General features: G+C 37.2%; 1 protein-coding gene across 1 annotated transcript; it reads right to left on the bottom strand.

Annotated features, from left to right (window-relative positions):
- Nucleotides 1–6,182: 6,182 nt before the first annotated feature.
- LOC140164280 (BCAS3 microtubule associated cell migration factor-like) lies at nt 6,183–15,507 on the bottom strand. Its single transcript, XM_072187549.1, has 3 exons — nt 15,387–15,507; nt 11,608–11,784; nt 6,183–8,268 (listed from the first exon to the last, which is right to left on the bottom strand). Exons 1-3 carry the CDS (start codon nt 15,490–15,492, stop codon nt 8,108–8,110), a joined length of 444 nt encoding a protein of 147 aa, XP_072043650.1. The 5' UTR covers nt 15,493–15,507; the 3' UTR covers nt 6,183–8,107.
- Nucleotides 15,508–16,243: the final 736 nt, after the last annotated feature.

Here is a 16,243-nt window from a genome sequence, read left to right as displayed (position 1 = left end):
TATTCCACCCTGTATAACTTGCAGGTCGCCCTGTATAATGAGTTGAAATGTATATATTGGAATTGCTGATGCATTCAGCTTTCCAAAAATGTATACTTTTGCTAGTTTAGGGTTGATAATGGTCGAGATAATCTAATTAGAAACCCGGTTGGTGTAAAAATTCATAATATTTGTCATGTAACGCTAAGGGTGGCGAGTTCAGGACACACAGCCATACAGTGTTTTAATGATAAAATAACATGTGACACAATCTGATCCAGCCAGACCAAACTAGGGACATTTGATGGTTACCTAAGCTTACTGCTACTGAAATCCCGTTTTGTATGTCCGTTTTCTTACACTGTTTATCAATTTTTCCTCCTTATTTTTGCCGTAGCTCAATAGAGGGCGTCAGCATTTTTTAAGTGTGACTCATGTCAATTGTGTTTGTATACATGACTCTTTCTTCAGATTGACTGCTAGTATTGCTCTATACCTAATTCACCTGTTGTTCATGCCCTGAAACGTTGAACCAAGATGGCCAGGGCCGGATTTACCATAGGGCCAGATGGGCCTGGGCCCAGGGCCCCCAAATTTTTGGGGCCCCCAAAATTGCCCTGTTCAGTGTGTATTTTCTATTTTAGCCGAAAACACTATGTTTTGGGCCAAAATAGGGTACAAAAATTGCAAAATTTTGTGCGCTTCGCGCGCACTAACCTGTTATATAGTAAATTTCAGCTTCAATTTAAGGAAGGTTTTTAAGGAAGGTTTTTATTTCAAACTCTAATGGTGACCCGCAGGTCAAATTGCTAGAATTGTACATTAAACACAACTAAACAGACACAATGCAATTTGCAGGCAGCAGCTTAATCAGCGCCAATATTGCAACATTGAAACAAACAACTATACAAACATCCAATCCAACCCAACCCCATCCCTCAGTAGGCAATGAGGATAAAGTACCTTGCCCAAGGACACAACACGTTGGCACGAGCGGGGCTCGAACTCACAACCTATGGATTATGAGTCGTGCGCCTTATCCACTCGGCCACACATGCTCCCTGGGTTATTTGTGCTAAAATAGTCTAAATTTTCTAAATTTTAATTTTTTAATGTAGTAAAATCTTAAAACTTGGCCACTTGAGGACACATGCCTTTCTTACGGTGCGCTGGGGGCCTCAAAATTTTGGCCTGGCCCAGGGCCCCCAAAAAGGTAAATCCGGCCCTGAAGATGGCCACTGTGACGTCACACGGACGACCTCTATTTCATATTACTGATGGTCTGATTAGACCAGATTGTGTCACTTATTGTGACAATTTCAATATGGGCTATTCTAATTGAAACCCATACACCCCGTATAGAAGACATGACCTTAAGGTTGGTCTTAACCTTGGAATTATGGAAACTTGTGGGCATTGTAACTGCCAAATTGTTGGGCTAAAGTATATTATAAAAGTATTTAGAATGGCAAAGGCTTGATGAATCCATCTATGAGGTCAAATTTGGGCAAAAATGCAATTTGGCTGTTATGAGGCCCAAAAGTGTCCATAATTCCAGGGTTATGACCAGGGTTCACACACAGGGATTGTGAATTTCATATGGGGTTACCAAAATGGGGGGATTCCATTTGAGATTCACACCCCTGTGGGAGATTAATATCATGTCTTCCATAAGGGGTATATGGATTTCAACTGGAATAGCCCAAGAGGTACATACAGAACAGTTCTTTGAACTGTTATACAGAACTGTAGAATCTATATTGTAGATGTGCTGTTGATTTTATTTGATAGCACAATACAGTGGCTAAATAGAGTATAGCAGGTTCAAGTACTTTCGGCCAGTTTCACATTTAACTTTCTGCCATAACCCTTTCGTAATTCCAATAGTGCTTCAAACTAGTACTGCACATGCCCTGGTAAAGTGGCATGCCTTTCCTACTTCCCACTTAGCATGCCATGGTAAACCCTTAAATTCCATTGCAAGCCCAGATATTTGTGTAAAAAGAGCCGGGTACACCATAAATATTTGAATTGATTATTTGTGAGTGTGCACAAATTGAAGTGGCATCATGGTTGAACCAAGTAATATCAATAGGCCTATTCATAACTTATTTAAATCATGAAGCCACTCCCATATGGGCAAGGGGTAACAGAGATGGGGACATATATCTAGGGGGAACTTGAGCCCCACAGTCTCAATCCCCCATGTAATGGAATTTTATACAGGTATCAATAGAGAAGGTCCAATTCCCCCCTAAGACACTGTATTTGCTCCTCTCTCTTAATTTTTTGGCTTACTGTACACATAGTCTCACATCCTCCAAAAAAGGAATATTACCAATATTTTACTATAAACAAGCTAAAACATCTTTAGTTTAAGCCACCAGAGAAAAGCTCAATAAGATTTATCATTATAATTAATGCAAACTTCTTATCTTTGTAACATTTTTGGCACTCTTCTTCATTCAAAGCATTTACTACAAAATTGACAAGTTGTACATTTGATAGAATATGTTACAAATAAATATTTTTTGTAATACATCGCTGCACAATTTACAGCTTGAATGTTTTCTTGTCTTCACACAACTGAAACACTGATCTTTACATAAGGCCTTCAATAAAACAGCACCAATGAAGTATTTTTCTTCACACTGGGTGAAATTTGTGTCTATCCTTCATGTAGGCATACTGGCATACACAATATTAGCCTATTGTCAAGACTTTATTGAGGGATTAGACAACTTTCTTCTGTAAGCTGTATAATCTCTGTCTTGATGCTAGGCTAACTCTGAGTATGCTTACATGTAGGTACAATGTAATTTACCAAAATTTGACAGGTTGTATAACAAGGGACAGGCACATGTGATGCAACTAAGCACAAGTCTTTCATCGCCAAAATTGATTTATGACCAAGATATGGCAAAATTCTTGTATTTCAGTCTTCTGTGAAAAGAATCAATGACTGTATGTGACAACAGACTGATTTTGCTTGATTGCATCACATTTATATACAGTTTGATCAGCTCGCAATCGGTGGGAATTGTTAGGCTTTTATCAATACGCCGAAAAGTAGAACCTTATTAAGAGTGTTTAAGCTGACTTTTCCAGTCTATATGTTTCACGTGATAAAGAAAGTAGATAAAGTAAAAGACTTAATAAATACTTCTGATACTTCTAGTGAGATATCACAAGAAAATTCTGAAGACTTTGGCTCTATCAATCCGCGATGTTATAAGGCCTGCCGATTACGAGCTGATCAATCTATAAGTAGATCAATTCAGATTCAATCTGCATTGACCTCTGGTATCCTAACTTGTTATGAACACTCAGAGCCTACACATATTTCCGGCCCGAGGTGTTGTAGTGACGAGTCGCATATATGGTGTACAGTAATATTTGGCTAATGGCTATTCTAGTTAATATCCATATGTGACATGATCTGGTCCATGGGGGCCAAAGGCGGCAAATTTGAAATTGAGATAAAGGCAAAAATATGGAGTAAAAAACAAGAAAATACATAAGAAAATACACATCACAAAGCTTCATAACTTTAAAACCAAGTATGCTAGACCTTTGGTGTTTTCAGTATCTGATAGCCTATTGTTTGTTTAAAGTGGAAGCCCCACTTTTGGTTCAGGTTCCTTAGGGAATTAGTCAAGGTTAAAATTTATCAATGTAAATTCTATTCTGTCTGTCATCAAAATAACAGGTGTAAGTCAGTTCTTCTGTGGAGAACTGGCCAAGCGGGGCTTCTTGTTTAAGGTAATAATTATAGTAACTCAATTTTCAATAATGCCTCCTTTGGCCCCCATGGAGCAGATCGTGTCACATATACTCCTACAGTTTGATCAGTTTGTAATTGGCATGCCTTATAACATCGCGGATTAATATCAATATATTTTATTTTGAGAATTGTCTAGTAAAATCTCGCCAGAAGTATCACAAGTTTTTAATTGAAGTCCTATACTTTACTTTATTTAAGGGCAGAGTAATGGGAGAGAACATGGACCTTTTCGAGCTTCATTATTTCTGAATTGTATGTCCAAAGTATATAAAACTATACATTTTTGGAAAGGAAATGAGTCAAGGAATCCCATGGTGACGCCAGATTTGTTCAAAAATCTCAAGTTTTTGAAAAAATCACAAAAATTCACTTTTTGGCCCAATTTTTTGTGACAACTTAGAAAAAAATCCGTTCGAGTAAAAAAAATTCAGTTAGCTTTTCATGAAGAAGAGACATGAACTTAGGGAAGGTTTTTTATTTTTTGAAATTGCCTCTCTTTTTCAAATATTGAAAAAACATGTGAAAAAAGTCATTTTGTCACTCTATTAAGCTAAAAATTGCACATAATGGTGTATATTTTTGTTTAAAACAAATATTTTGAAAAAATGAAAAAACCTTCCCTAGACTTTGATGTACTCCAAAGGATAGTGCAAAAAGTTTACCCTTTGCTTGCATATTTTTCGAGTTATCTTGTCACAAAAATCGCATTAATATTGTCAAAAGTGAACTCTGAGAAATCGACGCTTTAGTAAAAAATGTCAAAATTATGCACAAAACGCCTTAAATTTTAAAACGGTAAGACTTTCACACTTGTAAAAGCTGTATCTGGTGCATGGTCTAAATATGCATCTTTTTGCACCAATGAATCTATAATGTCTGCTTTCAGTGCGCCAAAATTCATAATAATTCCAAAATCTAAGTGGCATTTTGACTGCAATTATTTGTTTTGTTTACACCACATTTGCTGGCGTTAACAACATACCGAATCGCCTTGATTATGTTGGACATACGCCAAGCAGAGTTATGCTGGCGTCACGCTGACGCTGAATCGCGCTAATCACAATATTTCGCATTCACGCATTTCTGACTCATTATTTCCCGCCAATTTACTAAGCTGTCTTGAGCCATGTGACTTTTTAGAGTTGAAAAGAGTGAAATAAATCAAGCAAAAATACGAATAAATATTAGTAAGTTGTATTTTATCAGTTTCAAGTGAAAGAATACATCTTAGTGTTGATAAATATCAAAAAATCTCAAATTCGGTCGTGGACGAATGTGTCTTCCATTACTCTGGCCTTAACACGCAAAATATAGACCATACAGGTCAACTATATCACTCTTAACGCGGGTCTACTTTTCGGCGTAGTGGTAAAAAGCCCAACAATTCCCGCTGATTACGTGCTGATCAAGGTATAAGGAAGACATGACCTTAAACTCTCTCACTGGGAGTGTAGATTTCAAATGGAGTCTCTCATTCAGGTAACTCCGTTTGAAATTCACACTCGAAATATGTGGATGATTCATATCTACCATAGGGGGTGTATTATTTGAACTGTTATATCCCATTTCACCCAGTGTGAATGAAACCTTGTCAATACATTACTTTTCTTGCAAATATACTGTTAAACATACACTGACCATTAAAAAAACCCAATCACATTATAAAACATATAATACATTTTATGTGTGAACACCGTGTTGTTTATTTAATGTAAAAATGCCTTTCTTACTATCGTATTGTCTATTGGAATGCAATTAAGTGTATATATTTATAGGATTAAAATAGCAATTTTTATAATTGATTCAATAACAATACCACACATACCATTTACTGTAGAAATACAAGTAGTAATTCTGCTGGCACTGACTTGTTGCTGTTTAACAAATTTCAAATACTGCATTACATTAAAAACATGTGTACCTATTTCAATTTCACACCAGCCTGCATGTGTGTAAAAACCAAAAATAATTATAATTCTTGAAATTTAACACTCTCCATCACTGCTTTATTCCCGATAATAATACCCGTAAATTAATGAAAACGCCTTGTTTGAAATATTCATATAATCTGTCTGCACTGAACCTAACCTCAATGGTAAAATTGACAAATCATTATGTGTTTATCAGTTTCAAGATGTTAATGTTACACTGGTCCACTTATATGTGACACTTTATAAGACTCGGGCTAAGACTCCAGATTCATCAGAAATCAACAACTCATAAATACATATTTCCGAGATCTGGAAAAAAGGCGCTATATAAAAACCAAAATGTATGTATTTATTTTTATTTATTTACCTTTGAGCTTGAACGTTACAAAGGTTTGCGTATGTATGTAGCGCAATCTATTGCACAGAACTCAAACAAGCACATACTTACTCATTTTCACAGATAACCGCGGACCCATATTGTGTAACAGTGAAACCATGGTGAAACCATGGTAACAGTGAAACCATGGACCCACACACACAGACATATCATAATCCAAACATGGACTTCTGTGCTAAATTATGAAAGTTTATTGACTAACCGTGGACCTGGTATTACACCTACGATAGAGGACCCTACCCCATATGCAAAGGTATGCTATATAGCACCCTCTGCCACTGTCTTACGACCGTGGACGTCCACGGTTATCAATGTGTGGTTTTTCACTACTTAAGTGTGGACTCAAAGTCCACGTTTGTAGGTGAAAACAAACGCACACTTTAAATCAAGTTTGCCGGGCGCATTTTGAAATAATCTGTAGGTACACAATTTTACCCTACATGAGCAACACACATGGTGGAGTTGGTTCTCTTTGGGTCTAATTTCTTTGTTTTTATCATATTGAGATTGGAATATGCTTGACAATACTTTTTATTGTATTTGTGCTATAATTTAAAAATGAAACAATTTATATACTTGTTTGTTTTTTACCTTATAAGCTCCACATTGGCAAGATATATATTACATATTAAAACTTGATTAAGATAAATCTAAAATTAATTTTTTATTACTTCTGTGGTCTGCACTTTGTGCAGAGCGTATACAAGCGTGTACATGGACTACGGAAGTAATAAAAAAATTAACTTTAGCCTAGTTAAAACTTTGATTGCACTTATGATATCAAATGCCATCTTAACATTAACCCTGCATTGTAAGATTTACTGGAACAGACCACATATCTGCTGTGTATGTAGAAAATGGCATGCGTGTCCAACCAAGACAGGCTGTTTTTTCATCTGATATGTTACACTGCTTACCTGTCCGATGGACATCCAGACCATTGTGCAATTTCCTGTTGGGTCTTAGTGCCTCAAAGTTTGCTTTGCCAGCAGCTATAGTATTTTGCTGTAAAACTTTGAAGCAAGCATATACTTCCGCGATATTGAGAAGGCTCCTATTACACATGTGCATTATGTGGCCTAAGTGTTTCTAATAAACGTGTTGCAAGTTCCACCTTGTCCAACTTGTCAACAGGAAGTATACTGTCGTTGAAGGTGTTAACTATACCTTTCACTAATTTTCCAGCTCATTTTCAAACTTCCAGCATGTGAAAAAGTAGTTCTGCCATTTTTTTCTGCAATAAGCTACAAATTCTTCCTGGCAAAAGTTTGTGTTTGATTAATTTGTGCGATTGTCTTGATTCTGAACCTTTTCAGCCTACAAATGTTAATCCAAAGCAAAATAATCCATTGATTCTAAAATAAGCATACTGGGAAGAATCACACTGTATGCTATAAACCAGTGACAAAATACTAATCCTGACAAATTTCTTGAGTCAGGAGAACCATTTACAGACAGAAATACCAGGATGCCATTCATGACATCTTATGATGTGCCATTCCCTGAACCTGGTCAAAAGTCTTCAACTTGAGAAGAGGAGAGTTATTAGCACGCAGAAACATTTCGAAGCCACTCGCTGAATCTGCAGAGCTATTTAGCAGGCAGAAGCACCCAAATACCATCCATTGCATGTGGTAGTGAACATCTTGCCTGAAATGATTGTGATGCCCTATTTACTGAACCACGGCTAGTCATAAGTCTTCAACTGGAGTCAGAAGAGCTATTAGCAGAGTCACAAGTCTTTAATTTGAATAGAGGAGAACTATTAGCACACAGAAACACCACTATGTGATTCATAGTATGTGATGAAGTACATTCATCCTTCAAATGAAGTGACATGCTATCTGCTGAACTACTGTAAGAGTTAAATGTCTTCAATTTGAGTCAGGAGAGTTATTTAGCAGGCAGAAACACTAGGATGGTGAACATCTCGCTTCAGATGAATGTGATGCGTTATCTACTTAACCATGGTTAGAGTCAAAGTTTTCATCTTGAGTTAGGAGAGAGTCATAAGCCTCAACTTGAGTCAGGAGAGCTATTAGCAGGTGGAAATACCAATATGTGATCCATTGTATGTGGCGGTGAACATCTCGCTTCAAATGAATGTGATGCGCTATCTACTGAACCAGGACTGGAGCTGAGTTGTTCCTGACTGTCAACAAACACTTCCGTTTCACCTGATAAGAAATGAGAGAGGAAAAGATAAGTCCAGTTGGTAACAATGATTGACAATTATGATGATGTTCATGCATGTCATGACACACATTTTATATATATTGCAAAATTTACTTTTGGTATCATATGCGACCTAATCAGCACCCCTCTACTTACTTAGTCCACCCATTTGAGCCACCTATCTAACCTGCACCCAGGGCCGGATTTACCAAAGGGCCAAGTGGGCCTGGGCCCAGGGGCCACAATCTAGAGGAGGCCTGAAATTGATGCTTGTGTGTGCGATTTTGACCAAATCAATCTCATATTTGATCATTTCAGCTTAAAAAGTGAAACATTTTCCATTTCAACCAAATTTGACCATTTTAGCTTCAATATGGCAACATTTTTCATGCACATTTGTACCATCCAAAGAGTCAGGGGGCTAATCATGTTGCTGTGCCCAGGGGCCAGTAAAAGGTAAATGCGGCCCTGCCTGCACATGAATAAGCATCCTCATTTAAGGTACTTTTAACATCATTTTGGTAAATAATATTTTATTCACAGAAACACAATCTGCGGATTGAGCTGTAATAGGTATATCATTTTTAACTATTCTTATTCCTGTTATTGTAAACGGCAATTGATTTTTGCATAGAAAAAAGTCTGTTTTAACGTTCACAATACAATAAATAATGAGCGATCACTTGATAGAAAGCACTTGTTAAATGCCATGGGCACATAGGTAAAATACATTAGCATCTGGGGCACTAATTAGGCCAAATACAGTATGCCCATTTGACCAATACCTGCCAACTGCTATTTTCTTTGCAATGGTTGTGCTTTCTATGATGATTATCATTTGCTATGTGTCTGAAAGAACAAAAAATACCAAAGCTACATTTTGGTATTCATGTGGAAAAATCTACACCTTTTATCAGGGTTTCTTTGCAATTTTTTACCGGTTTAGCATGTGTACTCCGTAAATTTTGCAATGGGGTCCTGATCAGGTCATTGAATGACATCATGAAATTATCGGCACCTCATTCGTTGAATAAGCTGTGTTGCAGCACTTGAACGTAGCATGAACTGGTTCATTTTACACAATAAATGGCATGTGCTTTGGCGGGGATTTGCCATTTGGTCTAATACCATTTGGTCTAATATCCATTTCGTCTACATCCATTTCGTCTAAACCCATTAGGTCTATATCCACTACGTCCAATAATCATTTGGTCCTTTAACCATTTGGTCCGATAACCATTTGGTCCGATAACCATTTAGTCTAATAACCAATAAGTCTAAAACCATTTAGTCTAACAACCATTTAGTCTAATACTCATTTGGTCTATAACCAATAGGTCTAATAGCCATTTGGTCTAATAGCCATTTGGTCTACACACCATTTAGTCTTACAAGCATTTAGTTTATTAATAAATAGACGAAAAGTATTAGACTAACTGGTTATTAGACCATACGAGTATTAGACCTAACGGTTATTAGACCAAATGGTTATTAGACCAAATGGTTATTAAAGAAATATTAGACTAAATGGTTATTAGACTATATGGTTAGTAGACATACCGGTTATTAGACCAAACAATATTAGACTAAATGGACATTAGACTATATGATTATTAGACTAAGTGGCAATTAGCCTTTCTGGTAATAGACCAATTGAATATAGACTAAACGGGAATTAGACTAAATGGTATTAGACTTATGGCAATAGACCGCTTTGGCAAGTACAAAGGAACTTTGCTGAGAATTTTAATTTGGTTGATCCCTCACAGTGCACTACATATATGGAGCCTGCCATCTCCTATTTTAATTTTGTATTCAGAATAAAGGCCAACTCCTTTGGGTCTAGCAAATCATCACCTGCAATGCCTCCACCTTGACACGCATCATAGTGTAGCTTTACGTCTTATGCATAATGTGTCAAAGCTCCTTGTAGATTTACGGCCTATATTTATTTGTATGTTCGTGGCCAAACATTTGTTATTTAATATTTTGGTTTGCATCGTCATCATCAATGGTTTTGTTGTGATCAGTGATCATGGTAAGTGAAGCTTTCATTTTACGTAAATCGATCATACGGGGATTTCCCATCTTACATTCCTTGTTTGACATGCCATCATGGTTTGTTTACATCGCGTCAGCATGATTAGCACCTACTTTGCTTCATTTGCGTTGATCACTGTTACACAACAAACCCTTATTGTCCCACCTTTATTTATTTGGTGACCATGTTACAATTGCTCCCATTATCAATAACTATTGTCTCATCAATTGTATTTTGGTTTGTATCGTCACCATTATTGATATTGTTGTGATTACTGATCATGATAATTGAGGCTTTCCTTTCACGTATTCAATGGTCTACGGTTTTTAATCACATCCTTTTTGTCATACCGTGCTTTGTTTACACCACATTACCATGATTCGACTACCAGCTTTGCCTCATATCATTGATCATTGTCACATCAATCCCTTGCAGTTCCAACTTTACTTAATTGGTGACCTTATTACAAATATTGTTCTCATCGATGTATTTATCACGGCTTTCATTATCCGTGTTGATTGCGGTTTGTTCTGCCTTGTTATATTATGATTTGGGCCTATACCTAATTTTATTATATTAAGGGTCTCTGAACATATTTGAGTGAATTTACTGTAATTCGATGTTCATGATCTCAGTGCTTTTTGTATTCAATATCATGTCAAGATTATAAAGTCCTGTGTTTCAATGTTCACTCATGTGCCTGCTGTTACCCGTGATCTTAATATGAAATAAATGCACATATATACCGGAGAGTATGTTATGTGGAAACTAGATCTGTTCTCTTGTACACCTACTGGTATCTGGTCTGCTGCTCGTACCACATTACCCTTTTCATCTGCTCTATTCTGATATCACATGTGTACACAAGTTCAAATCCTCACTTCCCATTTCAAGGGCGATTTCACTTGGAGCTTGGGAATAACCACCCCTCCATCAATGGCTATACACCTTACCAGTTCCGCGAAATTGCACTTGCAATCCCGGACAGAACAAAATTTATGCAAATGAGCTCCCAAATGAGCATATTTTGTGACGAAAACCTATTGGAATTTGTAGTCCGCTAATTGTCACCCTACACCAAATCACATCACTATACCTCTTACCAGTTCGAGAAACTGCACTTGGAACCTCGGACGAATGGACGGACAACCAGGAAATATACCTCTGGTGGAGGCATAAAAATAGCAGTGGGGAACTGAATGTTGCTGCAAAGAACTGAAAAATATAACGCTTGTCGCAATGGAAAAATGTTGGACAAATATTACCTTTGGAAATCATTTATATCGCTACCAAACCTTACCTCCTTTTTGTCTAGCACCCCCTGCTTGCTGGTCTTTAATCCCTGTGCCCTCTACCATAGCCTCAGCAATAGTTTGTTTAAGCCGTTCTTCTATCAACTCTGTACTCCTCTGATAGTTACTCTCTGGCCAGCTTCCACAACTAACTTCAAGAAGATTGGCTGCCTGGTCAAAGGTGCCTGGAAAATTATAAGAAACGATTGGAAATTATAGCACAAACCAAATTCCTGACATGCTGTAACCGCCAAAAGGTCTGTTCATACTACCACCGCATTTGCGATGCGTTGCTTTGCGATGCCGATATATTGATTATTTTTTGTTGCAACTCAACGCAACTCGTCGCATTTCCAAGTTAAAATGTATTTAACTTTATTGCGATATTGCAGTGCAGTAGTTTGCAGTACGATGCAGTGCGGCAACGCACCGCAAAGCAACGCATCGCAAATGCGGTAGTAGTATGAATGGACCTTTAGGCCAAAGTGGTCAGTGAAATCTTGTGAAGTGTACCAAGGCTTGTGTCTGTATGCCTAAGCATAGTGCACTGTAAATCATTCTCCTTTTAAAAATTATTATTAGGATTTAGTCCACCATTTTATTATTAATTTGGAGATGGTCACTGCCAAAGGTGTCTATGCCTATGTTCCCCCCTTTTCCACTATCCGTCCTCAACTATAAATGTTGATGTAGCTGAATATTGGCTACAATGACTAGAGGACATTTGTCTAATGCAGAATGCTGCATTTGTGACATAGGCATAGACTCACTCTACTTTTTACTTACCAGACCCATATTCTATCATAGATGATGAGGTTGCTGAGTCTTGAGGGTACATGCCACCAAATAGCTTTCCATAGACTTTACGTGCAAAACAGGGGTCACGTTTTAGGCTATAAGTCGAAGTTACGCCTTACTTTGAAATATATATTTGATATCATTTTAATCAGAACAAAATTCTGCATAACATATCTGAAAATGACACCATATTTTAGGTCTACTTTTTGAGAAAAATAGCGCTATATAAAAAGACCCGATTTTCCCGTGTTTACGTCTGACTGCTAACCGCGTTTTGACCTCGTGTGTTCATGCGCTCATCATCGTAAACATCACTCAAATTTTCGCGTTTCTGTTCAAATTAGTAGAGATCACATTCACAAGTTCTAGCAAAACACGATTTGCAACACTAAAATTGTTAATATTGTGCGAATTTGCACATTTTTTATGCAAAGTTGGGACTATAGTCGTGATAAACTTTTACGGAAACCGCTTCACACGCCGGATTTAGTGGTATGAACCCTTGAAGAGGCTAAAACATCGTTTTAGGCCTTGAAAATGATTTTGTTATCTTTTCACTACATTTTGAATTAATTGTAAGAAATTTTGGGTTATTTTCTTTCATACTTTAGACAGGATGCCGATTTCAAGCACAAGCATGATAGCCGACAATTGCCATTTTTCGTCATTTTGATGCACATGAATGCACAATGGTTGCTGATTTGCTATTTTCATGAAGATATTAATTGATGTTAATAGTAAACGTTCTTTGAACATCTTTTGCAAGTGCATAACTTCAAAATTAAAACATTCTCAGTACCTGCAGAATATTTAAAAAGACAAGAAATGTCAATCAAGTAGGCCTACCCCCCCCCTCCATCGTCACTTTTAACCCGTTTTGTCCAAAAAGCAAATGTAATGAATGGCTATTTGAAATTAAATATTAATATAAATTAAACTTTGAATGTTATAACATTTTAAAATACTGGACAGTGGTATAAATAAAGCAAACTAGAAACTTAAATATCTTAAATCTAATTTTTTATGTAATTTTATTAAAATTGAAGGCCAAAACTTGAGTTTAAATGACAAAAAAATTGGTTAAAAAATAACAATGAAATTGAAAAACTTCTTTGTAATTTAAACACCAATAAACAATGTTTTCAATATTTTGAAACTCTTCTCTATTCATATCAAAAGGTTTCAAACTTCTACCAAAATCGAACTTTTATTAAATTGGAAATAAAAGTAAGCCTATTCGCGGAAAACGCACGTACAGCGAAAAACACGGCGGCGTCCATGCATGCGCTTGTTGATGTCCTTCCTCATTTCTTCGCGTGCATTTTAAATAGATAAAGAAAAGCAAAAAACGCATGGAATTGCTCCTTAAAGGGTACATGCCACCAAATAGCTTTCCATAGACTTTACGTGCAAAACAGGGGTCACGTTTTAGGCTATAAGTCGAGTTACGTCTTACTTTGAAATATATATTTGATATCATTTTAATCAGAACAAAATTCTGCATAACATATCTGAAAATGACACCATATTTTAGGTCTACTTTTTGAGAAAAATAGCGCTATATAAAAGACCCGATTTTCCCGTGTTTACGTCTGACTGCTAACCGCGTTTTGACCTCGTGTGTTCATGCGCTCATCATCGTAAACATCACTCAAATTTTCGCGTTTTCTGTTCAAATTAGTAGAGATCACATTCACAAGTTCTAGCAAAACACGATTTGCAACACTAAAATTGTTAATATTGTAATCGAATTTGCACATTTTTTATGCAAAGTTGGGACTATAGTCGTGATAAACTTTTACGGAAACCGCTTCACACGCTGGATTTAGTGGTATGAACCCTTGACTACAATGACTTGAGGACCTTTGTCTACCCACAGGCTCTGCATAATGCTGCATTTGTGACATAGGTATAGACTCACTCTACTTTTTACTTACCAGACCCATATTCTATCATAGATGATGAGGTTGCAGAGTCTTGACTACAATGACTTGAGGACCTTTGTCTACCCACAGGCTCTGCATAATGCTGGGTCAGTCCATGTCGAAACAGATTGAGTGTACACCCACCCTCTTGGATTTTGCTCTCCTTTGGCTCAGGGGTACCTTTCATGGATCCCTAGGTGAGGTCACAAGAAAAAATTCAAATTCCATTTCGTTTATGAATGGCGGGCAATCAAAGTTTGGCGACCTCGACCAAAATTGTGAATTTAAGGGGTCCAAATGACAAAGTGCTCTCTTTGAGGGGAACTTTCTTCTTAATTTAATCAGTTGTGATCCTCTTTTGAATGTGGTCACTCACTGGCTGTGTCTGAAATACCTAATGCCAAAAAAGATAGATTTGAATTTCGTTGGGATTTCAGAGGGGTCAAAATCAGCACTTCGTACTGTTCAATCAAATTATCTTGATTTTGAAGGACCCATGATAATGTCACAGTGCACTTATAGGTCCTAATTATGTTCAGAATGGATTAACCATATGCCAATGTCTATGAGCAATTAAAAAAAGAGAAATTTCTAGACCCCTACAGAATTTTAGGCCACCCCTAAAGTGGTTCAGCCACAAATGGCACTTAAAGTCGGCAAATTTTGACCCCTAATAACTTTAGGTGTACACCAGATATGAATTTCTAGTCTTTTGCATTGGCATTAGGCATTTCAAACACAGCCAGTAAGTGACCACATTCAAAAAAGAGGGTCACAACTGATTTAATTAAGAAGAAAATGCCTCTCAAAGAGAGCGCTTTGTCATTTGGACACCTTAAATTCCCAATTTTGGTCAAGGTCGCCAAACTTTGATGGCCCGCCATTCGAAACGAAATTGAATTTGAATTTTTTCTTGTGACCTCACCTAGGGATCCATGAAAGGTACCCCTGAGCCAAAGGAGAGCATAATCCAAGAGGGTGGGTGTACACTCAGTCTGTTTTGACATGGACTGACCCTGCTGCATTTGTGACATAGGTATAGACTCACTCTACTTTTTACTTACCAGACCCATATTCTATCATAGATGATGAGGTTGCTGAGTCTTGGCTACAATGACTTGAGGACCTTTGTCTACCTGTAGGCTCTGCATAATGCTGCATTTGTGGCATAGGTATAGACTCACTCTACTTTTTACTTACCAGACCCATATTCTATCATAGATGATGAGGTTGCCGAGTCTTGGCTACAATACTACCACCACATTTGCGATGCGTTGCTTTGCGATGCCGATATATCGATTATTTTTTGTTGCAACTCAACGCAACTCGTCGCATTTCCAAGTTAAAATGTATTTAACTTTATTGCGATATCGCAGTGCAGTAGTTTGCAGCACCGCATCGCAAAGCAACGCATCGCAAATGCGGTAGTAGTATGAATGGACCTTTAGGCCAAAGTGGTCAGTGAAATCTTGTAAAGTGTACCAAGGCTTGTGTCTGTATGCCTAAGCATAGTGCACTGTAAATCATTCTCCTTTTAAAAATTATTATTAGGATTTAGTCCATTATTTTATTATTAATTTGGAGATGGTCACTGCCAAAGGTGTCTATGCCTATGTTCCCCCTTTTCCACTATCCGTCCTCAACTATAAATGTTGATGTAGCTGAATATTGGCTACAATGACTAGAGGACATTTGTCTAATGCAGAATGCTGCATTTGTGACATAGGCATAGACTCACTCTACTTTTTACTTACCAGACCCATATTCTATCATAGATGATGAGGTTGCTGAGTCTTGGCTACAATGACTTGAGGACCTTTGTCTACCCACAGGCTCTGCATAATGCTGCATTTGTGGTGTAGGCATAGACTCACTCTACTTTTTACTTACCAGACCCATATTCTATCATAGATGATGAAGT

Source organism: Amphiura filiformis, chromosome 11 (genome assembly GCF_039555335.1).
Source record: "Amphiura filiformis chromosome 11, Afil_fr2py, whole genome shotgun sequence".
Taxonomy (NCBI): domain Eukaryota; kingdom Metazoa; phylum Echinodermata; class Ophiuroidea; order Amphilepidida; family Amphiuridae; genus Amphiura; species Amphiura filiformis.
This window is presented reverse-complemented; position numbering and strand designations above follow the sequence as displayed.

Coding starts and splice junctions, on each gene's coding strand:
- LOC140164280 (XM_072187549.1), bottom strand. CDS start 15,492: ATGCCACAAATGCAGCATTATGCAGAGCCTACAGGTAGACAAAGGTCC. Junction 11,785..15,386: donor TATGATAGAATATGGGTCTG/GTAAGTAAAAAG, acceptor ATAATTTTCCAG/GCACCTTTGACCAGGCAGCC. Junction 8,269..11,607: donor GGGTGCTAGACAAAAAGGAG/GTAAGGTTTGGT, acceptor ATTTCTTATCAG/GTGAAACGGAAGTGTTTGTT.